This window comes from Vitis riparia, unplaced genomic scaffold, assembly GCF_004353265.1.
Source record: "Vitis riparia cultivar Riparia Gloire de Montpellier isolate 1030 unplaced genomic scaffold, EGFV_Vit.rip_1.0 scaffold466_pilon_pilon, whole genome shotgun sequence".
Lineage (NCBI taxonomy): Eukaryota > Viridiplantae > Streptophyta > Magnoliopsida > Vitales > Vitaceae > Vitis > Vitis riparia.
The window spans coordinates 278,465-304,631 of record NW_023269683.1 but is presented as its reverse complement, the minus strand read 5'-3'; the positions used below and the strand labels follow the sequence as shown (position 1 = coordinate 304,631).

At 31.0% G+C, this 26,167-nt stretch overlaps 3 protein-coding genes across 6 annotated transcripts; all 3 read right to left on the bottom strand.

Moving 5' to 3' along the window:
- Positions 1–423: 423 nt before the first annotated feature.
- Positions 424–8,934, bottom strand: LOC117909911 (disease resistance protein RPS2-like). Of its 4 annotated transcripts, XM_034823961.1 has the most exons (6): positions 7,817–8,934; positions 6,748–7,187; positions 5,846–5,904; positions 1,176–1,235; positions 1,006–1,087; positions 424–867 (listed from the first exon to the last, which is right to left on the bottom strand). In XM_034823961.1, exons 1-2 carry the CDS (start codon positions 8,771–8,773, stop codon positions 6,927–6,929), a joined length of 1,218 nt encoding a protein of 405 aa, XP_034679852.1. In that variant the 5' UTR covers positions 8,774–8,934; the 3' UTR covers positions 424–867; positions 1,006–1,087; positions 1,176–1,235; positions 5,846–5,904; positions 6,748–6,926. The 4 variants fall into 4 exon arrangements, 2 of the variants coding, with proteins under 2 accessions (XP_034679852.1, XP_034679851.1); XR_004650497.1 differs by lacking the exons at positions 5,846–5,904; positions 6,748–7,187; positions 7,817–8,934 and adding exons at positions 4,194–4,245; positions 4,333–5,337; XM_034823960.1 differs by lacking the exon at positions 5,846–5,904.
- A 391-nt stretch (positions 8,935–9,325) lies between these two features.
- Positions 9,326–22,214, bottom strand: LOC117909906 (disease resistance protein At4g27190-like). The gene is made up of 6 exons (XM_034823957.1): positions 21,877–22,214; positions 18,697–19,998; positions 16,894–17,370; positions 13,787–14,215; positions 12,548–12,796; positions 9,326–10,244 (listed from the first exon to the last, which is right to left on the bottom strand). The coding sequence occupies exons 1-6, from the start codon at positions 22,006–22,008 to the stop codon at positions 9,954–9,956; spliced, it is 2,880 nt and encodes a 959-aa protein (XP_034679848.1). The 5' UTR covers positions 22,009–22,214; the 3' UTR covers positions 9,326–9,953.
- A 1,150-nt stretch (positions 22,215–23,364) lies between these two features.
- Positions 23,365–25,708, bottom strand: LOC117909918 (probable disease resistance protein At1g51480). Its single transcript, XM_034823968.1, has 3 exons — positions 24,196–25,708; positions 23,402–23,601; positions 23,365–23,370 (listed from the first exon to the last, which is right to left on the bottom strand). Exons 1-3 carry the CDS (start codon positions 25,067–25,069, stop codon positions 23,365–23,367), a joined length of 1,080 nt encoding a protein of 359 aa, XP_034679859.1. The 5' UTR covers positions 25,070–25,708.
- Positions 25,709–26,167: the final 459 nt, after the last annotated feature.

Here is a 26,167-nt window from a genome sequence, read left to right as displayed (position 1 = left end):
AAAAAAAAAAAAAATTACTTCTAGAATAACTTCATAAGATTCCATTTGTATATATGAAAAAACTCTCACAAACACATAAATATATTAGTCATACTACTGTGGAACTGACGATAAGTAATGCTAGTAAACACTGAAGAGTAGTTATGGAGCACCAAAATTCACTCTAGCTGCAACTTTTAAGAAGAAACTATCCTCAAAATCAGTGGCATACATTGAAAGGTTGAGAGGCCTCAACTCAAGAGTAGATATGAGTGGGGAGAGATTTGGATGAACTACAACAATAGATGGAAAACATAAGAACAAGATGTAAGTTTGAATTCAAGAATGGTCTAAAAGTTGCCTCAGGTTATGATTTATAGAAACTTATTGTACACTGTCCAAGAATAATTCTTGAAACAAGCTTAGTTTAAGTTGTTTCTCTTCTTTGACAGAGTACCATATCAACATAGATTCATCCTGAAACATGAACCGAGAACACAAATATATGGGAACAGAGAATGAAAGAATCAAGAGGAAACATGCCTATAACTTGCTCCTGTAAAAGCAAATTGCAACTGATAGATGCGGTTTCTTCAAGATAAACAGCACACAATAAATACCCAGAAGCACATCTTCTTAAAAACGAAAAATTTTCAACACCCAGAAATGAATGGAGTCAAATTAGACCTAAAAGGGAAATAAATCCTTTGGTTCCAAAATAGGAGCCATAGGATAGAACATAATTCCAACAAAATTGGGGCAAAAAGTTGGGCAATAAATAGAAAAACCATCTAAACCCGCCAGTGTCACCAGATCCCAATGGTTTTACCGGCCTAAAATGCTTCAGGCCTATCTATTCTTCAGCATCTAGAATCTGCAAATGAGTACCTAAGTAAAGGAATGAGATAAAGAAAGCATAGTGTTAAATTAGAGTATAATAATAAAATAAAAAAAATCCAGGAACATAACATGGAATGCAGAAAAATGTGGTATAAGTACCATGTTATATTTATCTAGCCAATGTACCTTCTATATAGCTCTGCATGTGGAGTTTCCTTCCTATGAGGCTTGGGGAGAACAACCTTTGAATGATAAATCCACAAATCCTCTGGTTCGTGAAAAAAGCAAAAAATGTTGTTACTATTCAAGATATACTTCTTTTATAAAGATATGGTTTAAACAATCTGGGACCTTACCAAATTAGCATTTGGAAGTTATCTCATAGCTTCATCAGCATTTTCTGCAGTTTCTTTCACCTAGAGTGGGCATCAACAAATAGAGAGAGATTCAAACCATACCGCATCACAGACGTAACAAGGAGAACTGTACTTTCCATGGGAAATTAATGGGAACAGTTCAATGGAAGAGACAAGCATTAAGAAAAGAGAATGGACTTTGAAGTTCTAGAATGTTTAGGTTTCTCTAAGCAACAGCAGAAAGACCCTAGCAAAATTATGGTTTAAACCCAATGGCATAGGGCATTTTAACAAAAAGAAATTCAGCTACACACAGGTGACCATCAATTTAGAAACTTGGCAAATATGAGGGCAATCTCAGATGCCTATATTTATAATGACTAGCCATGAATATTTTGGTCCAAACTAATTTCCAATATCATAATTTAAACGTCTTCAAAAAGTTTATTGTTATGCTTATATCAATTGTATGCCTTGCCTTCCAGGCTTCCCGCCTCAAAGATACATCCTTTTAATTCATCTTAAGGGAGCAGGTAGCAGATTCCTGAGCAAATGAATTCTACCTTCAATGTTTAGACAGTAGGCCAGGAAACTAATTCTTCTCCAATGCTCACTCCAAAAACACCAGGGGCATGGATCCTAGACACTCCACTATGCTCCCATCTTTCTATTCAGCTTGATATTATCTTAAGATATTCAAAACAATGGAGGATAGGAGTTCACATCAGGTAAAGACAAGGCTACAATTCATCAATATCAAAACAAAATCATTTACCCATAAAGATTATTAGTTTGTTTCATGCTGAATGCCTTAACAGTTACCAAACAGAGGCCATTCTTCCTCAACTATTGATGCTCCATCATATTGTTTGCAGGCCACTCTTCCTCAGGGTCTATTACCGACTAAACTTGACTGGAGTAAGTGATCTTCAAGCATACCAAAATCCAAAGTACTAGATGCCTTTTCAGGTGAGGAGTCTTCTTTGGTGACACATTAGAAACCTCAGAACTGAACCAGGATCATCTAGTGAACAAGTCAATCTAGTCTAATGAAGTTTTAGCAATGGCATACCATGTTGCATGCTGCAATTTTGAGAACCAGACTAAATGGGGACTAAAGTATGCTTGTTGGTTACTTTAATACTAGATAATATTAAAAATGGAAGAGTTCTGCTAGATTATTTCCTGCGGATTAGTAGAATTTATTTTTCCAGAAAATATAAATTGTCAGTGCTCCTGATCTAGTACTGTCTGATATGTGCTTTTGAAACCATGCAAATGGGCTTACGGTATGGATCATTGGTGACTTCTACACCTGCTATCTACTACAGCGGTTGCAACACTAGCAGAGTATACCCTTGACAAACCAGTAGATTTCTATGGTGTTAGCCTAGTTAATGGCTACAACATGCCAATTTCCATACTCCTAAAACCTGCAAGCCAACAGACTATTCTAAAGGGTTCAAGGCTTCTTGTCCTACATGTTATAGCCATGCATATGACTACACGACCAACACTTTCACATGCAAAAGAGCTACCTACTTGATTAGATTTTCTCATTTACCTTGGTAAGACATACCTAAGAAGCAGTAAGATTTTTCTTGTCCAGCAATAATATACAAAAATATAATTTGAAAGTAATAATTTATTGTCTAGTATTTGCTTATATTTTACCAACCACTTCAGTTGCTACTATTTTCTTTTTCAATCACACTTCTATTAAAATTTAAGAATCAATTAATATAATATAAATTAGAAAAAGTACTTTGTAAATTTGTAATAATATTTTTAGTAACATATTCTAAAATTAATAAAGTGATTTTTAAAATAATTAATTATCAAGCGTCATACATAATTTTTATCCTTCCAAATATAGGGGAGCTTGATGAAGGCAAATTAAGTTCCCTGCTTGTATTCCTAGAATTTGTCTCTTTGAAATTTGGCTTGGATAGTAGTGTAGGCAAACGGTTTCCTGTTAAAGCTACATACATAAATACAGATTTTTCACATCACAAGTGAGAAATGATGGGCAGATTTGAGTGGCATGATGAATTAACAGCTCACATGTGATTTTGAACGCCTTTTTTGGCTCATCTTATATGGTAATGGCTAGGCTGGTGTCACAATTAAATTTGGGGTTCTTCCTCCCTACCCTATCTTCTTTTAATGTGAGCTGGCATAAGCATATATTTGAAACGATATACTTCAATAGTAGTGTCTGAGTTATTCGATGAAATTTTGGGATTAAGACACCAATCAAACTTTACATATGGAAGAGGTCAATTTCAGCATTAGAAATCCATATGGAAAAGGGTCACCAATAAATTGATACTTGTCTCAATTGAGAAGGGATAAGAAATAGGGGTTTGATACCCATTCTTGATACTTGTCTTAGTTTCCAAACTAGAGAACATAAAGGAGAATCCAACAAACTTGGTAACCTGCTAAAACCATATGCCCAAAGTAGCATCTAGTAACAGCAATGTCAACAAATTCTAGTAGCCATAAAACCAACAACAAAAGGATAAAAGAAACAGAGCAAAGGGCATCAACATCCATAGGTGAGAAGCCAGTGCCTTAAACAATTTGTAAAAATGAGCTACAAACTTGAGGTCTTTTTTTCTCACCTTATTTGGAAAGAAATAAAAAAACTTTAAAAAGGGGTAAACAACATAACACAAGAAACAAGCACAACAGAATGGGATTCAGAAGGTTTCCATCAAATTGTTTTCATGTCTCATACTTTATCCAAATTAGAAAATATTGGAGAATAACTCTTATCATATATGTTAGATCCAGCAATAATACTACCTAATAGATTTAGGATTTTTATTAAATTAGGTCAGAGCAAGGTTTACCGAATCAATCAACCAAATATGTTGAATTAATTCATCTTTGAGAAATCATCAAACTTAAGGGCTTATCTCAATCCATAAGAAGGGAACGAAAATCAGCTAGAAAACGTCTAAATCGAAATTTCTACAGTACTCAGTGGACAAAAAAATGGATAAGTCATACTTGAAAAGCGTCCAAATCCCCTGGTAAATTGAAACCCTAGAAATTCGAAACCCTACAGAAAATCATATGGTAGAAAATAAGAGTGAAATCGAAAAAATAAAAAATAAAATAAAATGACAATGTTGAAAGAAAAAAATACCAGCCGCGTCGCAATGCTTGAAGAATCAGCCAACTATTGCAAGAGAGAGAGAAAAAGAACGAGCTTGGTACCGACAATGATGAAAGAAGAAATGGCTTTGGCAATCAATGGTAGGCGGGAGAGAAGTGGGTTTGGCAATGAGGGTGAGCAGGGGAGAAATGTTGCAGTTTGTATATGGGTTTTATGGTAGCCGCCTAGTGGCGTCCATGGGGCCATATATGGTGCCGGCCAATTTCATCCCACAGCAATAGGATATTTATAGTGGCGCCCAGTTTCATCCCACAGCTGTGAGGTTATATATACTTTTTAGCTGCGAATTTTGTTAACCCTTTCTAAAACTACGTGACCATATCTTATTCTTTTGGTAGTATCTACAATGGAAAGAGATAAAAAGATATATTTTCATAAGAAACATTAGACGGTTAAAGTATTTAAGTATCAAATTATTATGTGTTCTTCTGTTATTCTTGGATCAGGGATATCAAGATTTCTTTCTTTTTGGTTAAATGGCTTAAGTTTCATAATAATGTTGTTTAAAACATGAAGTTTAGAATAACAAATACGAAAGAGGGCTCGTGAATTTTTCACTTAATGCATGCAAATTCTGAATTACACTTAGGACAACATATGGCGTCCCTTAACATAATGTTATTACCAAATCATTCTAAATTCGATGTGGTGTCATCTAAAGCCTAAATCACTAGACGATCAAATTGATAGGTTTCTAGTCCTATTTATTTATTTATTTTTCAAGTAGACTTTTCATAACCCTTGAAAGACTTGGAGGTTGCTTTAAAATATTGTTACTTTGGTTACATAATTAGATATCATAATTACGCAATTTGCAAGTGAATTTGATTTTCCTAGCAATCAATAACCATCCTAACATAAATGGATGGATTCTTAACAATGAGCATACAAGTGAAAAAGTCATTTGGATCATGTTATTTGAGGTTGATCATCCAAGAAAAATATTATAGTCAATTAGACTCATCGAATAAATAAAGAGGTTTTTACTCTAACAAATGTCTTCACAAGGTATTCTTGAATATATTTGACTAAAATCATATGTCAAGCTAAACTCTAAACACCATATCAAATGATGTTATGAATCCTTTATCTATTATTAGATCATATTTAATGAATTTTCACAATTTCGTATTTCACCTTTGAAAGCAATATTTCATAATTTAAGACATGATTAAAAATTTACTCAAACAACATACATAAATTTAGCAAATAAAAAGGATTCTTTTATCATATTTATTTCATAATTTATGAAATGTTAACATACGCAATACAAGAAGTTGAAAACTGATAAATTAAAACTTTCATCATTATGCAAGACCACACACTTAGCAAACACATTTTATTAGGAATATAACAATGACTAGAACAAAATGCATATGAAAATCTAGCATGTATTTAAGGAAATAAACTCTTTCAAATGAAGGAAACGATTGAAGGAAACATCATTGACAATTTCTCAAACATCATTAACAATTTCTCTTACAAAGGCTGCATCTACACTTCATCTCAAATAGAGCCAAACATAAATTAAATCCAATGTACCTAAAAAAAATGAAAATAATAAGAACAAATAGGAATGATATCATTTCAATATAAATAAAGGAAAATATAGAGCAAAACTAGTAAACCTAAAAAAAAAAATGATAAGAACAAAAGAAAATGATACCATTTCAATATAAATAAGGTAAAACTTAGCAATAGTGTTTGTAGAATACATTAAAAAGAAAAAAAAACACATTCTTGCTTCTAGATAAAAAGATGGATTCTACTTGCATCCTATTAATATTTAATGTTTTTTAAAATTAAAATTTCTTTAATCTTGTTTTTCAATTCCTTTATATTTTATTTATTATCCATTTTTTTATATTATTTAAAAATAAATTTTTAATTAATGAAATTTATTATTACATGTTAATAGTAAACATACAAAATATTATTCTTTTTTTAGTATTCATATTGAAAGTTATACTTATCATAAACTTATATGATATCATTCGCATATTATACTAATTTAAATTACCAAGGTTTTTCATTGTAAAAAAGGTGTATTATTTAGTTAAATTAGATGAAAATAAAGGGAGTTAATTATTATGAATGCAAAGAGCTAGAATATTCACAATTTTTTTAATCTATGAAAAATAAATTCTATAATTTTTTTCAAATAAGGGTGATTTGATTGTATTTTGGAAGAATGATAATTAATCTCTTATATGAAATATATTTAAAATTAAATTAATTTTCTAATTTAGTAATTTATTATTAAACATTAATATAATCTTCATACTTTTTTTTTTTTATAGAATATGTTTTTTCAATAATTCCAAAAAATAGTATAAGGAAAAATAAAAAGTATGAGAGAGAAAAATAAAAAGTATGAGAACTAACCTTTTCACAAAAGAGTATTACATCTTCTATAGGTCTTCCATTCAACAATCAGTGATATGCAGTTCTTTGAGGATTTGAATATTCATGAGTGTCAGAGGAGAGGAAACATATTTCATGCTATCATTCCGCTTTGATCCATCTCAGCCTAGGCAGGTTCTTCAACTTCAAGGTTTCTAACTTTAAGAGGATCTCAAAATTTTCATCAATTCCTTGAGGAACAATACATGTTCTAAGAGTTCACAATCTTGCACATCCATCTCTTTTAAATTTTGGAAGTTGTGTATCAAATGAGATGGGATAAGATTGAGTAGACATGGACATTTGTACACCCTTAAGATCCGTAGATTGCATAAGGATCCAAATAGAAGTTCATGATGCCATATATCCTTCAATTTGGATAGATCATTGAGTATTAACTCCTCTAACTTAGGGAATGAAACCTGTAATATAATATGATATCATCAATTGGAAAGTTGTGATAAATATAAACATATTCCTTAAATATAATTCATCAACTTAGGATTATTCACAAGTTTACTTTAATTATATTAAAAAAAAAGGAAACGATAAGGGATATTTCTCATGCCACAAATTAATTTTATTCATATAAATTAATTTATTATTTTAAATCATATGCACTCTTTTATTTTCTCCCATTAATAAATTCTTGTGAATGCCTTTTTTAAATTTCCTTTTTCTTTTAAAAGATTACAATGATTTCACTCCTAAATTTATTTTGTATTTATTCCTATTAACTTGAATTTTTTTCTTATTTAAAGTAAAATAATACTTATAGTTTTTCCTTATTTTTATACTCATTCCTATTAATATTTAATGTGTTTAAAATTAAAATTTCTTTTAACTTTATTAGTTTTTCAACTTCTTCATATTTTATATATTATTCATTATTTTTATATTATTTAAAATTAAATGCTCAAATAAGTTTAATATTGTGGAGTTTGGCAAGTGCATGTGGGACCACCTTAGTTTTTCCTTTTACTTATATTGATATAAGTGGTGTAAAAAAATAAATAAAACCAACGAAATTGGCAAATAAGTTTTAACATACCTTATGACTGAAAAATGAGTTTTCCAACCTTGCATTTGTCCTCATAGATGTGGAAGATGTTGTTTCTAACTCGGAGCTGAAGTTGATGAGTTGTGGTAGACTCTTGAGTTCCAAGGATCGCAATTTTGGGAATAATTGCAAGTTGGTCCCAGCATGTCCATCTTCTTTTATTTCTGACTCCGTTTCATATACGATTATTTGTTGCATGAGATCGCAATTTGTTATTGTCATTTTTTCAAGGTGGGAAAGGCCTCTAGCCGTGGAAAGAAAAAGGAGAAATTTCATTTCACCACAAAAAGTCACACGCAGAGTCTTTAAATTACCAAAAGACCCTATTGGAATTGGGCCACACCATATTTCTTCCAAGTTACGCAGATTCCGAAGAACCAATGACTCCAATGAAGGAAAGGCACCATGTTGTAGAAACCGTTGATCCTTTGAATCGATGATATATTGAATCTCACGACTATCACTAACTTTAAGATGCTTCAGTTCAAGAAAAATTTCCCTATCTGATGAGTGAAGAACATATTTAGTACCACTTAATTCCATGAACTCTAGTTCTTCACTTCTCTCCATCAACTTGCTAATTCCATCCCCCAAATGTAAGCTTCTATTGACTTTCCTAAGCTTCAACACTCTTTTGGTTCTCCAATATCTTCTGCACATCTTGAAATTGCCCACAAATATTGCATATCTTGTCAAGTTCTCAAATAAAATGTCTTTTGGTAGCAAGTAGGCATCTGGCATATCCATATCTAAAGTTGTCAAATAAGACAAATGATTTAGCTCGGATAAACAAGCATTGCTTTCACCTTCAACCGCCCATTGAGTAAAACTAGAAGTCATGTACAAACATTCTAATCGAGACAGGCTTGATAAGATATTTCGTGGAATTACTTTGAGCTCCTTGCAATCATTCAAATTCAACAGCCTTAGATTGGTCAATTGCACCATTTCATTAGGCAATTGTTGGATTGTAGAACCCACCAAGCTAAGAACTTGTAGTTTCGTTAGCTTTCCAATTAAAGCAATGTCTACCAACTTGCACCCATTTAGACGCAATGTTTGGAGATTTGCAAGGGAATCAAAGGATGAAGGTAGTGTTGTAAAACACATTTTGGCAAATCTAGAACTTTGAGTTTTTTCATTGCTTCAAAAATGAGTTTGGGATATTCAAGGAAGGATTCTTGTTATGCAATAGAAAAAATTGAAGTTCTGGACATACCAACCCTTGAGGAAGCTCATGCACAGCTCTGCAATTCAAAGAGATGAAAGTGCACCTTTTGGATTCGTCAGTCTCTGACCATTCTCCCAATCCAACATCTTCTCTAACTACAAATGGATGAGGATCCTTGGATGCAATTGCTCTGGCAACTTCACGGACAACACCGTCCATCCTCACAAACTTGTTATCAGCATCCATGAAAAGCAAACTTGAAGCTCTTTCTTCATCAAAATTGTGTCTATCTTTATGACTATCAAGTAACAAGCCTGAGGCTTTGAGGATTTCCACCATTGTAACTAGTTTATTTGTTGCTTGCTCCAATGGCTCCATGTGGTCAAACAAATCCAAACCCATACAATATTGAAACAAGAGATCCAATGAAATATCACCATAGCCCAGCATACCACAAAGTAAGAACAACGACTTAACGTCATCACCCTTCAAATGGGTGTAGCTCCACTCCAACATGAGTAAACCTTCTTATCCACTGCTCTAATGTTTGTTGGTGAACAACTCCTGAGTTGTTCCAAGGCATTCTTCCATACAGCCACGGTCTCATCTTTTAATGCCTTCGCAATTGTTACAATTGCAATTGGTAGACCCTCACACTCTTCAACCACTTGAATGGCTATGGGTCGCAGTTCAAGATCCTCTTCCACGGAATCACCTGATGTCTTCTTAAAAAAACTCCAAGCTTCTTCTGGTGGCAAAGGTTCCACCTGAAAACATATTTGTGCGCCATGTCTTTGCATAATACGTCTCCATCTCTCGAAGCCAACACTATTTTGCATTGCGTCTCATCACCTTCAAAAGGAATTCCTACTTTCACCAAATCAACTTCCGTCCAAATATCATCTAAGATAATAAGGATCTTCCCTTGCCTCATCAGTCCCCGCTTCAGTTCATCCGCTATTCTGGATTCATCCTGCAACCAAATGGGAAGCCCAACACCTTTTTTGCAATTTTTTGTTGAAGTTCAGCAACTCCTTGAAGTTTATCCGAGTCTCGAGTCCAGGATACATCCATATAGGCTTGTTTGGTGAACAACTGCTGTTGCTTAGCTTGTTGAGCCACTTGTTTCAGCAGTGTTGTTTTGCCCACACCGGCCGTGCCCCATACTCTTATCAAGTTGATATTGTCATCTCTTAAGGCATCCATAATTTTGTTCACAGTGGAGGCTCTTGATTCAAGGAATGAAGCCTGTAGCAAAAACACAATATAAGGCATCAATTGGAAAGTTGTGATGATAGGCATAAACAAATTCCTTAAATATAATTCAATTCAACCCTGAAATAATTGCATATTCACTTCTGTTACATTATCAAATTTTCATTAGTGAAAGAAAAAGTAATTTTCGTTCTAAACAATTTCCAAAACAAATCAAACAACTCTTATAAAATTAATATCTCTCAAGAAATACAATTCAAATGGGCTTCTGACCAACAGTAAATAAAGTATGACTAATTAAAAAAAAACAAAATTACAAAACTTACTTCATCATACAAAGAAAAAGCTTTTAACTTTTGTTTTAGAAAAATATTATGTTTATTTTGATATTAACAACAAAATAATACAATTTTTTTAAAAAAAAAAAGAAAAAGAAAAAAGAGAAAGAGAAAAACTATTTAAATTAAAAAGGATGTATATGTATATGCACAATTTTCATATAAAAAATAATATTCAGGATTGTATTTTTATTATTTTAAAAGAATAGTAATTAGTCTCCTTATAAGAGATAAAGTATGTCTTACTCTTTTTATTTTTAAAAAGAAAAAACTACAAAAATTTTCTTTTTGAAAGTTTAGTAAAATAGATGTCAATAACAAAATGACACATAATTTTTTTTTTCAAAGAAAAATAGTAAAAGAGAAAAAAAAAACATCCAAATTAAAAAAAAAAAGATGTACATGTATTATTTCCACATACTATATATATTGTCATTTATTAATTTTTAATATATTGTCCACATTTACATGCTCTCCACTACTATACTTTATATATACTTTGCTATTTATTAATTTTTATAAATACATCCAAAATATCTCAACAAGCTTTTGGTGATTTCTTCTTGATTCTTTTTATAATATAATGGAGCAATTGCATTGAATTTTTAATTTTTTTTAAGAGGAAAAATACATTTTGTTAAATGAAGAATTGTTTTATCTTTTATGGATTATATCCATGAATTGGAAAATTGTGATAGAATATTTTGGGAAACTTTGGTAAATCAAGGATTAAATATCACCTAAACATCTAGAATTTATTGGGACCCACATAATACCCTTATATATATATTTTTTTATTTTCTGTTAAAAATAATAGAAAAGAAGGATGAGTAGAACAAGGTCAGGCCATGAGGCCAACAGCAGTGGAAAATGGAAATAAGGTACATAGTTTTGTACTTTTGGGAAGAGGTGGCATGTCGAAAACTGGTTCCTTTTGTTTCACACACACATTTCATATATTAAAATTGCCCAATATGTCCGAGTGAATATCTCCCAACTTGATTTATAACAGAAAAAAAAAAATTTATTTTGACACAACTGGGATTAAAATATTTGAAATTTTTTTATTATTTTCTTTTATTTTTCAACATAAAAGGATTAAAATTTATTTTATTTAACCTAAAAAAACTCTTAATTAAAACTAATATTTATGATATCTTATTTGATGACAATTTTTTTTTTTTGTAAAATTAAAATACCATTTAAGAAAAAAAATTATTTTATAAAATTAAAATACCATATAAATAAATAAATTATCAATAATTATTTAATTAATTGATATTATTGATAAAATCTTTATCTAACAAATGCATATAAGAAGATTGAATTAAACATAGTAGAGCATGATAAATTTAAATAAAAAATTATCAAATCTTTTTATTCTGAAAAATTCTTATTAACGTGAGAAGGTAGAAGATGTACTTAAAATAAAACAAAATTTAAATTTTAGAGCACAATAAAAAAAAATAGAACATATATATTTTTTTTAGTTTTTCCATTTTTTAAATAAAAAGTAATTTTCATTCTAAATAATTTCCCCAAAAATCAAACAACTATTATAAAATTAATATTTTTCAAGAAATATATTTAAATGGGGTCTCAAACAAAATATTAAATAAATAAAGTATGAAAAAATTAAAAAATTAATCAAAACATACAAAATAAAATATAAAATTGCAAAACTTACATAATTGATTCAAAGAAAAAGTTCATAACTTTGTTTGTTGAAAAATATTACGTTTCTTTTAATGTTAACAATAAAATAATACATAATTTTTTTAGAAAAAACAAGTGTGAAGGAGAAAGGATGTCCAAACTAAAAATGATGTGTATATATAATTTCTATGTAATAAACAATATGTAGGATTGTATTTTTATTTTTTTTAAATGTTAAAAAAAGGATAATAAAGTAATTTGATTTTTATTTTAAAGGATTGGTAGTTTAATATTTCAAGAGAGTAGTATAAGGAAAAATAAAAAATACGGGAGAAAACTAACCTTCTCATTGTAGAGAACTACATCATCACTAAGAGTATTGACATCTCTCCCGTCTTCCATCCGACAATCTATGATGTGTAGCTCTTTGAGATTGTGACAATTCTTGAATTGGGAAGCAAATGTATATCTTAGCCTAGGTAGTTTCTCTAATCTTAGGATTTTTAACTTTGCGAAGATCCCAACATCGATCTCCTTCAAATTGGGAAGACTTTCTAGAACCAACACTTCCAAATTAGGAGGACATGAAACCTACATTAGAAACCCAATATATAATACATGACATCGTCAATTATAAAAGTGTGATAACCATAAAAATATGTTGTTAATATAATTCTTTAACTCTCAAATCATATACAAACTTTAATAATTTTTTTTTAAATTTATTTTTCTTATTAAAATTTTCAATAATTTTACTTTTAAATTCATTACTATATTTATTTCTATTAACACTAAACCTTTTTATTTAAATTAAAATAAAATTTACAATATTTCCTTATTTTTTAATGTTTTTATATTAATATTTAATATTTTTAAAATAAAAAAATTGATTTTAACTTTATTCTTAATTTCACCCCTTTATATTTTATTTATGAACTACCGGTTCTTTTTATAGTTTTCCAAACTAAATAATAAAATTATAACTTTGAAGGTTCTTTTAAAATCAAGATTAATTAGTCTCATTATATGAAATCAAATATGTTTTAATTACCTTGTATAAAATAAAATGTGTTTTACTCTTTTTTATTTTCAAAAGTAAGAAGTTAGTTATAAATTTTAAAATATTTTAATCATCTAACATCTTACCCCAATTTTTCCAAATGTTATTGATCTTAAATATTATAAAATTTAAATAAAATCTTATTATTTGAATTAAATTTTCACTAATTCTCCTTTCCAATTCATTGTAATATTTCTTTCAATTAGCACCTAATTTTTTTCTTTCTAAATTAAAATAATAAATACCATTTTTTCCTTATTTGTATATTATTTCTATTAACATTTATCCTTTTTAAAATTATTTTTTCACTTTAAATTTTTCTTTTTTCAACTCATTTGTAATTTACTTATTATTCACAATTTTTATTATTTAAATTTAAATTTTAAATTAATTTAATAAAATTATTATTAAAGATTAATGTACTCTTTTCATACTTTTTTTTCAAAATTATTTTTATAGTATATCTCCCTAAATATTTCAAGTAGCATAAGGAAAAAGAAAAAATATAGGAGAAAACTAACCTCTTCATCCAAAAGCATCCCACAATCAATGATATGTAGCTCTTTGAGTTGGTAAAAATCCTTGAACTTGGAAGGTGATAAAAGATAGCTCATGTTGTCATTAATGTCTTCATTGCATATAATGAGCCTTAGTCTAGGTAGTTTCTCCAACTTCAATATTTCTATTTTTGAGAGGATTCCACCATCTCCATTAAATCCTCGATAATCAAACACAGATTCTAGGGCTTTACAATCATACACATTTACCTCTTTCAAATTCTGGAAGCTTTGTATCAAATGAGATGGAACAAGATTGACTAGACTTGAACAATTATGCACACTTAATATTTGTAACTTGCAAAAGAATTCAAGTGAAAGTTGGTGATGCCATATCATCTTCAACTTGGGAAGATCAACAAGTTTTAACTCCTCTAAGTTAGGGAACGAAACCTACAACAGAGATACAATGCATTATGTAACATCAACAATTATAAAGTTATGATAAATATAAAAATATTCCTTAAACATAATTCATAACTCTCAAATATTCACATGTTCACTTCTATTATATTTAAAAAAAAAAAATAATGTTACAAAAAAATTTGATTAATCAAATTAAAACAAATAATGTTTCATGAATGGTGATCAAGAGCTTTGCTTGGCAAACAATCATTCATTTTGATACGTTCCATATGCAACCACTTATTACTTCATTTTAAATTATATACACATTTGAACAATTTTATTTTTAAAATTATTTTTTCTATTAAAAATTTCAATAATTTGGCTTTTAAAATCATTGCTATATTTATTCCTATTAAAGATTAACCTTTTTTTATAATGTTTTTCTTATTAATATTTAATGTTTTTAAATTAAAATTTCACTTTTAACTTTATTATTTTTCTCTACTTCTTCATATTTTATCTACGATCCACTAGCCTTTTTTTTTAAAAAAAAAAAACTAAATAATAAAATTATTATTAATGATTAATGTAAATATAAAGTCAATAAAATTATTAACTCTCACCGATATTTTAAAATGAAAATTAATTAGTCTTCTTATATAAAATAAAATATATTATACTCTTTTTTATTTTCAAAAGTAAAAAATTAGTCATAAATTTTAAAATATTTTAATCATCTAACATCTTACCCCAAAATTTCCAAATATAAATCATTTTAAATATTCTAATAATTAAATAAAATATTATTATTTGAATAAAATTTTCACTAATTCTCCTATCCAATTCATTGCAACATTTATTCCAATTACACCTAAAATTTTCCTTTCTAAATTAAAATAATAACAACCATTATTTTATTATTCTTATATTATTTATATTAACATTTATTGTTAAATTAAATTTTCACTTTAATTTTTTTCTCCAGCTCCTTTATAATTCACTTTCTATTCACAATTTTTTATTAAAATTAATTTCATGATAGATTAAAATTGATTTAATTTAATTATAATTTTATATTAAAAATATAGAGAATTAGTCGTTGAAGAAACCAGACAAAATAAAGTTCTCCTTTTTCTCATTTCATTATAATAAATAATTATAAATAAAAAATATTAAAAAATGAATATCCATTTTCAAATTTTATTTTAATAATTTTCCCTCCAAAATATTATTTTCAATTTCCTTATAAAGCTTTTAAAATATATAACTACCAATTTTTTCCTAGAAACTTAATCTTAATTTAGGCCCACATGGGGAGAGACACAAAAAATTTGGATTTATATCCAACAAACAAATGAGGAAACAAACATGTAAATTGTGGAGAGATGACTCAAACATATGACCTTCTACCAAAGTAAGTTTTGATACCATGTTGAGCAACCAATTAGATGCTTTTTAAATAAATTAAAAAAAAAACTTTTTTTAACACACCAAAATTACCCTTAATGAAAATATCTTATGGATAAAATTTAGAATTAAATAAAAAATTTTCAAATTTATGTTTTCAAGAATAAAAAAATAAAAAATCTTAAAATTTGAAAAAAAATTGTAAAATTAATAAAAACAGAGAAAGTGTCAAAGAACTAAGTAATTTTATCCTTGCACAAGAGAAAAAATTTTATTTAAAAAAAACAATTTAAAATATTATAAATTTCTAAACAATAAAAATAAAAAACAAAACAGGTTGGGTAAGAGGGTTGGATAAAGGCCTTTCCCTCACCCTCCTTATCTTGATCTTCAATTATAATATACCTACAAAACCCTTACCCCTTATTTTAAATCCAAAAGAGCTTCAGATTTTCTCAACAAATATATATATATTTTCACTTATAACCTGATATGAAAGCTATGTCTATTTAGCCAAAACAACAAATTAACCTAAATTAATTTTTATAAAAGTGTTAAATATGAATATTTTAGTTGTTATTTTAAAAGAACGACAATTAGTTTTTATCCTTTATTATTTTTATTTTCAAAAGGAAAATATTAATCATAGTTTTTAGAATATTTTAACCAATCATAATTTTTAAAATATTTTTACCATTTTACACCTTACCCAAATTTTCCTAAATATTATTTATTTTAAATATTCTAAGATTTAGATAAGATATTATGATTTGAATAGTTTATTTATTTATTTATTAGAAATCTATGTTACATATATTCCCATACTAAATTACTTTTATTTATATCTAATCATTTATTACTCTATATTATATCATACACTCTTTCATTATTTCTTATTAATAAATTTCACTAATTCCTTTTTAAAATTTACTTTTTTAATTAAAATATTCCTCTAATTCCGTTTTCAATTCATCATAATATTTATTCCAATTAGCACCTTTTTTTTTAACTTTTAAATTAAAATAATACTTATGATTTTTTTATTTTATATTATTTATATTCATATTTATTATTTTTAAAATTTTAATTTTAATTTTTTCTTTTTTTTTTTCAACTCCTATATAATTTAATTATTATTCACCATTTTTATTATCTAAAATTAAATGTCTAAATAATTTAATAAATTTATTATTAAAGATTGATATGATCTTCTCATATTATTATTATTATTATTATTATTATGGAATATCTTTGTCAATATTTCCAAAAATAGTATATGGAAAAATAAAAATAAAAAAATATGGGAGAAAACTAACCTTTTCGCCGAAGAGCACTATATCTTCTATAGGAGTATTAACATGTCCCTCTTCATTGTTTTCGTATGCACAATCTTGGATGGATAGACATTTGAGGTTTTGAAAATCCATGAGCATTGGAGAAGAGAAAAGACACCTCATACCATCATTCTTGTCCTCATTGCATATAATATACCTTAGCCTAGGTAGTCTTTGTAACTTCAAGGTTTCTAACTTTGGGAGGATTTCAACATTTTCATCAAGTCCTTGAAGATCAAACGCATATTCTAGGACTTTGCAGTCATAGACGTCTATTTTTTTCAAATTGTTGAACCTTTGTATCAAATAAGATGGGATAAGATTAAGCAGACATGAACAATAGAACACTTCAAGGATCTCCAAATTGTAGAATGACTCAAGTGAAGGTTGGTGATGCCATATCTCCTTCAATTTGGGAAGATTAGTGAGTTCCAACTTCTCCAAATTAGGGAATGAAACCTGTAATATAATACATGACATCATTAATTGGAAAGTTATGATTAACACAAACATATTACCTTTCTTAAATATTCTTCAACTTCCAAATATTCACATCTTCACTTTGTCATATTTTAAAAATCTAAAACAATCAAGGAGAACTAAAAAGAATCATGTGAAAATTTTCAAAAATTGTCCCAAATTTGACAAGTTATCAATAGATAATTTATTGGTTCTAGCAAGTTCTCACATAATATTAGATTTTTAATGACGATTTTTTTTACTATTTTTTTTGTTAAAAGAACATAGAAATGCTACGTTAGTGTGACAAAATAGTGAAAAATAGTGGGGGATGATGAGTGCATTGGTGTTGTGGTTGAAACACTTTTTAAAGAAGAAGAAGAAGAAGAAGAAGAAGAAGCATTTACAAACTTATCAAAATAAGATGCTCTTTCAATAAATTAAAAAAATAAAAATAAAAATAAAAACAAGAAGAAGAAGAAGTAGCATTTACAAACTTATCAAAATAAGATGCTCTTTCAATAAGTTAAAAAAATAAAAATAAAAATAAAAACAAATAGGAGGGTTGGTCAAAGGCCTAACCTTTCCCACATCTTCCTTCATATCTAATTCTTTAATTTTAACATTCTTCTTGAAAGTCATACTTATCATTACTAATGCAATATCATTTACAAATCATACTAATTTGATCATACATATCTATATTATTGACAAACTACACTAATTTAATCATATCATTAATTCAATCATATGTATCTTTATATATTATTTATCATTTTATTTGTTTTATCTAAATTTTTTCTATTTTTGTTTATTTTTACCAATATTTTAATGAAAGAGAATCACTAAAGCTTTTTATCTTTATAAAAAAATGTATTATATAGTTCAATTAGATTTTAAAAAATAAAGTTAATTATTAAGAAAAAGAGATAGAATATTTCTTATTATGTTATAGTAAATAATTGTAAAAAACAAAAATAAATAAATAAACAAAATGAAGATTCATTTTTCTCTTCATTTTCCTATCTTTCCTTATTAATCCTTTTCAATTTATTTATAAAAGTTATAAAACATTACTAATATTTTAAGATTTTTTTTTATTCAAACTAAACTTTTTCCAAATATTGAGTGTATCTTCAAGTAAAATAATTTACTAAATTCTCTTATCCTCCTTATGTTATCTCCTTTTAACAAACTTATAAGGTGCAATTAAAAAGTTCATGTGAACCTAACCTACTTTTTCTTTTGATATTTTTTTTTTAAAAAAAGTGATATGAAAAAAATAAAAAACTATGGAAATTAGCTATTAATTAAGCTTAAACATACCTGATAACTGAAAAATGGCATGTGGATATCAAGATTGCCTTGGGAACACATTCCTTGCGATGTCGTTTCCAAATCAGAGCTGAAGAAATCGAAGTTCATGAGCTCCGGTAGATCCTCAAGTTTTAAAAATCGTAATTTAGGGAGCAGCTGCAAGTTGGTCCCAACATGATCAACTTCTTTTATTTCGAACTCCCCTTCACATGCGATTATTTGCTGCATGGCATTGCAATCTTCTATTGTCATTTCTTCTAATTGGGAAAGGCCTCTGGTTGTGGAAAGTAAAAAGAGAAATTTCAATCCATGACATTTCTCCACATCTAAAGTTTTAAGGTTATCCAAAGACCTTATGGGAATTGGGCCACGACATACTTCTTCCAATTTACTCAACTTTAGTTCTTCAGTTTTCTTCAACAACTTGTCAATTCCACCCCTTAAAAGCGAGCTTCTATCAACCTGTCTGAGCTTTAATGTTTTTGATGTTTTATAATTTGTTTTCCACGGCCGAAATTTGCCTACAAATATCGCATATCTTGTCAAGTTCTCAAAGAACATGTCTTCTTTTGGCAGCAACTTGACAGCTGGTACTTGTATCTCTACAGTTGTCAAATGACGCAAATTATTCAGCTCCGATAAACAAGCATTGCTTTCTCCATCACTAACTCCTTCAGCTGCCCATTGAGTAAAGCTAGATTTCATGCACAAACATTCTAATCGAGACAGGCTTGATAAGATATTTCGTGGAATTACTTCGAGCTTCTCACAATCATTCAAATCCAACAACCTTAGATTCGTCAACTGCCCCATTTCACTAGGCAATTGTTGAATATCGGAACCCACCATGCTAAGAACTTGTAGTTTCTTTAGCTCTCCAATTAGAGCTATGTCTCCCAACTCGCACCTGTCTAGACGTAATGTTCGAAGATTTGGAAGGGAATGAAGCGTTGAAGGTAGTGTTGTGAAATGCATTTCAGACAAGTCTAAAACTTTGAGTAGGTTCACCCCTTCAAAAAATTTGTGTGGGATTTTCAAGGAAGGACCGTTCTGCAATAGAAAAAATTGAAGTTTCGGGCCTACCAACCTGTGAGGAAGCTCATGCACATCTTTGCAATTTAAAGAGATGTATTTGGATCCATCAGTCTCTGACCATTCTTCAACATCTTCTCTGACTACAAATCGATGAGGATCCTTGGATGCAATATTTCTGGCAACATCACGAACAACATCATGCATCCTGACATACTCGTTATCAGCATCCATGAAAAGCAACCTTGAGGCTTCTTCTTCAAAATCGTCTCTATGATCTTCATGTTAGGAAGTGTCCCAAATTCCTAATTAGTATAGATTCCTTTTTGTAAAGAATATTATATAGAATATTTCTAGGTTGATATATTATTGTAATATTAGACTTCCTTATAGAATAAGGAAGGTTGTTGGAAATATCTCTATAAATATTCTAGGTCATGAGGGGAAAAAGTTATGAGATAGAGATGGGCCTGTAGAGACTATACAAGGTGGATAGAGATGTGAGGAAGAACGGGAGGTACCCGGTGGAGCGAGATGGCTCGTAGCAAGGTATGGATACAAGGAGTGGGGAAACATGGGATGTTTCGGGAACCCAATAGTTGTATCTGGTTCTGTCCTCTGTAATATTCTCTATTGTATAGTGGAATCATTATCTCTCATCCGTGGACGTAGGCATGGTTGGCCGAACCACGTTAAAACCTTGTATACCGTATGTGTGATTGTTTTATCTTTGTGTTCTTGAACTAACACTGTTGGCATCAAAGCTTCCGTTGGCACTACAACTGGTATCAGAGCTTGGGTTGAAGATTTTTGGAAGAGCAAAAGATCACAAAGCACACAAGATGAAAACAAAAGGAATTTTCACTGAAGGTGGAGTCGACTGCTCTCTCGTGGTGATATGATACAAAAAGGTTTGTGTCATGGAGAGATTGAAGATTAACTTCATGGAATTTGGTCCAAGTTGGAGATTGTTAGGAAGTGTCCCAAATTCCTAATTAGTATAGATTCCTTTTTGTAAAGAATATTATATAGAATATTTCTAGGTTGATATATTATTGTAATATTATACTTCCTTATAGAATAAGGAAGGTTGTTGGAAATATCTCTATAAATATTCTAGGTCATGAGGGGAAAAAGTTATGAGATGGAGATGGGCCTGTAGAGACTATACAAGGTGGATAGAGATGTGAGGAAAAACGGGAGGTACCCAGTGGAGCGAGATGACTCGTAGTAAGGTATGGATACAAGGAGTGGGGAAACATGGGATGTTTCGGGAACCCAATAGTTGTATCTGGTTCTGTCCTCTGTAATATTCTCTATTGTATAGTGGAATCATTATCTCTCATCCGTGGACGTAGGCATGGTTGGCCGAACCACGTTAAAACCTCGTGTACCGTATGTGTGATTGTTTTATCTTTGTGTTCTTGAACTAACATTGTTGGCATCAAAGCTTTCGTTGGCACTACAACTGGTATCAGAGCTTGGGTTGAAGATTTCTGGAAGAGCAAAAGATCACAAAGCATACAAGATGAAAACAAAAGGAATTTTCACTGAAGGTGGAGTCGATTGCTCTCTCGTGGTGATATGATACAAAAAGGTTTGTATCATGGAGAGATTGAAGATTAATTTCATGGAATTTGGTCCAAGGTGGAGATTGTTAGGAAGTGTCCCAAATTCCTAATTAGTATAGATTCCTTTTTGTAAAGAATATTATATAGAATATTTCTAGGTTGATATATTATTGTAATATTAGACTTCCTTATAGAATAAGGAAGGTTGTTGGAAATATCTCTATAAATATTCTAGGTCATGAGGGGAAAAAGTTATGAGATAGAGATGGGCCTGTAGAGACTATACAAGGTGGATAGAGATGTGAGGAAGAACGGGAGGTACCCGGTGGAGCGAGATGGCTCGTAGCAAGGTATGGATACAAGGAGTGGGGAAACATGGGATGTTTCGGGAACCCAATAGTTGTATCTGGTTCTGTCCTCTGTAATATTCTCTATTGTATAGTGGAATCATTATCTCTCATCCGTGGACGTAGGCATGGTTGGCCGAACCACGTTAAAACCTTGTATACCGTATGTGTGATTGTTTTATCTTTGTGTTCTTGAACTAACACTGTTGGCATCAAAGCTTCCGTTGGCACTACAACACTTCACCGTCAAGTAACAAGCTTGAGGCTTTGAGGATTCTCACCAATGTAACTAGTTTATTTCTTGCTTGCTCCAATGACTTGAGGTGCTCAAACAAATCCAAACCCATAGCATACTGCAACAATTGATGCATTGAAATATCGCCATAGCTCAACCAACCACAAAGGAAGAACAATGACTTGACTTCATCACCTTTCAAATGGTTGTAGCTCCACTTCAGACATCCGTATACCCTGTCATCCACTCCGCTGATGTTTGTTGGCGCAGCACTCCTCAGTTCTTCCAAAGCATTCTCCCATACAGCCACACTTTCATCTTTTAATGCGTTTGCAATTGTTACAATTGTTAGGAAGTGTCCCAAATTCCTAATTAGTATAGATTCCTTTTTGTAAAGAATATTATATAGAATATTTCTAGGTTGATATATTATTGTAATATTAGACTTCCTTATAGAATAAGGAAGGTTGTTGGAAATATCTCTATAAATATTCTAGGTCATGAGGGGAAAAAGTTATGAGATAGAGATGGGCCTGTAGAGACTATACAAGGTGGATAGAGATGTGAGGAAGAACGGGAGGTACCCGGTGGAGCGAGATGGCTCGTAGCAAGGTATGGATACAAGGAGTGGGGAAACATGGGATGTTTCGGGAACCCAATAGTTGTATCTGGTTCTGTCCTCTGTAATATTCTCTATTGTATAGTGGAATCATTATCTCTCATCCGTGGACGTAGGCATGGTTGGCCGAACCACGTTAAAACCTTGTATACCGTATGTGTGATTGTTTTATCTTTGTGTTCTTGAACTAACACTGTTGGCATCAAAGCTTCCGTTGGCACTACAACTGGTATCAGAGCTTGGGTTGAAGATTTCTGGAAGAGCAAAAGATCACAAAGCATACAAGATGAAAACAAAAGGAATTTTCACTGAAGGTGGAGTCGATTGCTCTCTCGTGGTGATATGATACAAAAAGGTTTGTATCATGGAGAGATTGAAGATTAATTTCATGGAATTTGGTCCAAGGTGGAGATTGTTAGGAAGTGTCCCAAATTCCTAATTAGTATAGATTCCTTTTTGTAAAGAATATTATATAGAATATTTCTAGGTTGATATATTATTGTAATATTAGACTTCCTTATAGAATAAGGAAGGTTGTTGGAAATATCTCTATAAATATTCTAGGTCATGAGGGGAAAAAGTTATGAGATAGAGATGGGCCTGTAGAGACTATACAAGGTGGATAGAGATGTGAGGAAGAACGGGAGGTACCCGGTGGAGCGAGATGGCTCGTAGCAAGGTATGGATACAAGGAGTGGGGAAACATGGGATGTTTCGGGAACCCAATAGTTGTATCTGGTTCTGTCCTCTGTAATATTCTCTATTGTATAGTGGAATCATTATCTCTCATCCGTGGACGTAGGCATGGTTGGCCGAACCACGTTAAAACCTTGTATACCGTATGTGTGATTGTTTTATCTTTGTGTTCTTGAACTAACACTGTTGGCATCAAAGCTTCCGTTGGCACTACAACAACAATTGCAATTGGTAGACCCTCACATTCGTTAACTACCTCAATTGCTATGGGTCGCAGTTCATCCCCCTCCACAGAATCACCTGCTGTTTTCTTAAATAAATGCCAAGCTTCTTCTTTTGGTAGATGTTGAAGTGGAAAACATACCCTTGCGCCCATGTCTTTGCGTAATAGGTGCTCATTTCTAGAAGCCAACACTATTTTGTAAAAAAATCCAACCAAGGTGAATACCCTAATTTCATATATACTGGAATATTTCTTGTTATAACTCAACCAAGGTGAATACCCTAATTTCATATGTACTGGAATATTTCTTGTTATAACTCAACCAAGATGAATACCCTAATTTCATATATACTGGAAACTCCTGATTAAAAAATGAGTAAAAAAATAATAGCGGAAACATACCTGAATCCATTGAAGGAGAAAACTTTATAGGAAGAAAACCCTTGAGATGGTCTTCCAATTCTGGCCACTAGATTCTGTGTCAATTTCTCTCTGAGAGGATTTTCGGAAATTGGAATGCGTAGTGGTAGAATGGGGACCATAACCCTATTTATAAACTGCTAGGGCAGTTTTAATTTTATCACAATTATATTTCTGCCCCTCATAGAAATAATAATTATCTAATGGTATCTACACAATAATCTCATGACAATTATACCCTTAAGCCAATTAATCAATTATTAATTAGATCACTATATTTAGGCTTAATTAAATGATAGCACACACATTTTAATTATTTACATGTGTGGCCCAAATTATAGATTAATTACAAAAATTAATCTAACATATTTTGCATCCTTTCTGGTCATCTTTAGAAGGAATTCCAACTTCCTCCAAACAAACTAACTTCCAAATGTCATCTAAGATGATAAGGATCTTCTCTTTCTGCAGTCTCTGTTTCAGTTCAACTGCTTTCGTGGATTCATCCTTCCCCTTAAATTCCAAGCACAACATGTCTGCAATTTTTTGTTGAATTTTAGCAATTCCTTCTTGAAGTTTTTCCGAATCTCGAGTCCAGGATACATCTATGTAGACTTGTGCGGTGAACAGCTTCTCATCTTCAGCTAGTTGAGCCACTTGTTTGACCAGCGTGGTTTTGCCCACACCGCCCATGCCCCATACCCCAATCTTGTCGATCTCATCATCTCTTAATGCACCCATAACTTGATTCACAGTCGAGGCTCTTGACTCAAAAGGTTCATAATTTTTAAAGGTTACATTCCGTGGAGGGATACGATATGATACGCTATCTAGGAAATTGCGGTGTTGTTGGATTTCGACAATAACCTGCGCCTTCTTGTCTGCTTCTCTGCCTAGCTGGTAACGTGACTTGAGATTAGGACACCACCCATAGAAACAGCTCTTGGTTCTTTTCCTTTCATCTTCCATGAATGTCTTTGCCTCCCCTGTATTCTCGTCTGCCCGAGTCAACCAGCCTTCAACAATAGGTCTGATTCCATCCCCTCTTCTAATAGCTTCATCAACAGTAATCTGAAGGTTGCCCCTCACAAGCCCTAACTCTTGAACCTTCTTGTCGAGATCATCCATGTGGCTGCGGTAGCAAAACAGATAACTAAGCCGGCGTCCAATTGGAGCAACCAAGTAGCCTGCAATTTTTTCAGCAATGGTAGTAGCGATGGTAATAACGATCTCTGCCATTTCGTCTCAGTTCGATTTTCCTTTTTTTTTTTTTCGCTTTTTTTTTTTTTTTGGAAAACAAATGGGAAGCGAGAAAAGGCAGAAACAAATGAAAGCAGCAATAAAGAACAAAATAAAAGAAGAGAGCGCAAGAAATGGAAGGAGAAGAGTATTTGTTCCAAGCAGAGGGATGGAGAGTAGGAAAAGGGAAAAAACAGTGGTGAAATTGGAAATGAGTGAAGTTAGGAATGGATGATAAAATGGCAAAGGTGTAGAGAGTGAAGAAATGGAGAAAGCTCAAGGAATGCTTGTAAGTTGATTTAGTGCGACTAAAAGAGAACAAGGAAAGATGGTGTTTTGGAAGCCAAAAAAAAAAATTCAGCAGATCCCTGATGTAAGGCTGAATGTGAAGACTGAAAGGAGATTAGAGTAGTAGGTATGACTTTTGAGAGAGAGCAGCAGCAGCAGCAGGGTTCCAATCAGAGAGAAATGAGAAGACACCACCAAAATTGATGAATGATTTGAGTGTATCTAGGCATTTTTAACAAAAACAAATATTTTTCAGCCTTGGATTCCTGACATGGAGCATGGATTATTATAATTGTTGTGAAAAGTAGTGGAAACCGTACTGTCTGTATATAAAAACAGAAGTAAGTGGAAAACAGGTCTCCATGGCTTATAATATGAGGGTGGGGCTGCCTTTTCCAAGAATCAAATCTCAACAACCGATTCCATTGTCTGCCATTATTCACCTGCATCTCACTCCCACAACTCAGTCTAGACTCAGAGTCACACGCCTTAGCAACAAAACCCTATATAATACTAATATATACTAGTTATTAGAATTTACTGTAACCGTGTAAAATAAGTTTGTAGAGAGACAAGCCCATATGCATTGCACTAATAGAAAATAACATAATTCAGAGAGCGAGAAGGAGAAGGCCCATGTGAATTGCATCAGTAGAAAAATAGTTGAAAATTAATATAATTCAGTCTTCAGAGCGAAGCCGCGCCCCATGTGAATTGCATTAATCGAAAATATGATTCCAAGGCCGTCCCATGTGTATTGCATTAATCGAGAAAGAGGGAGCAGGCCCCATCTACATTTCATTAATACAA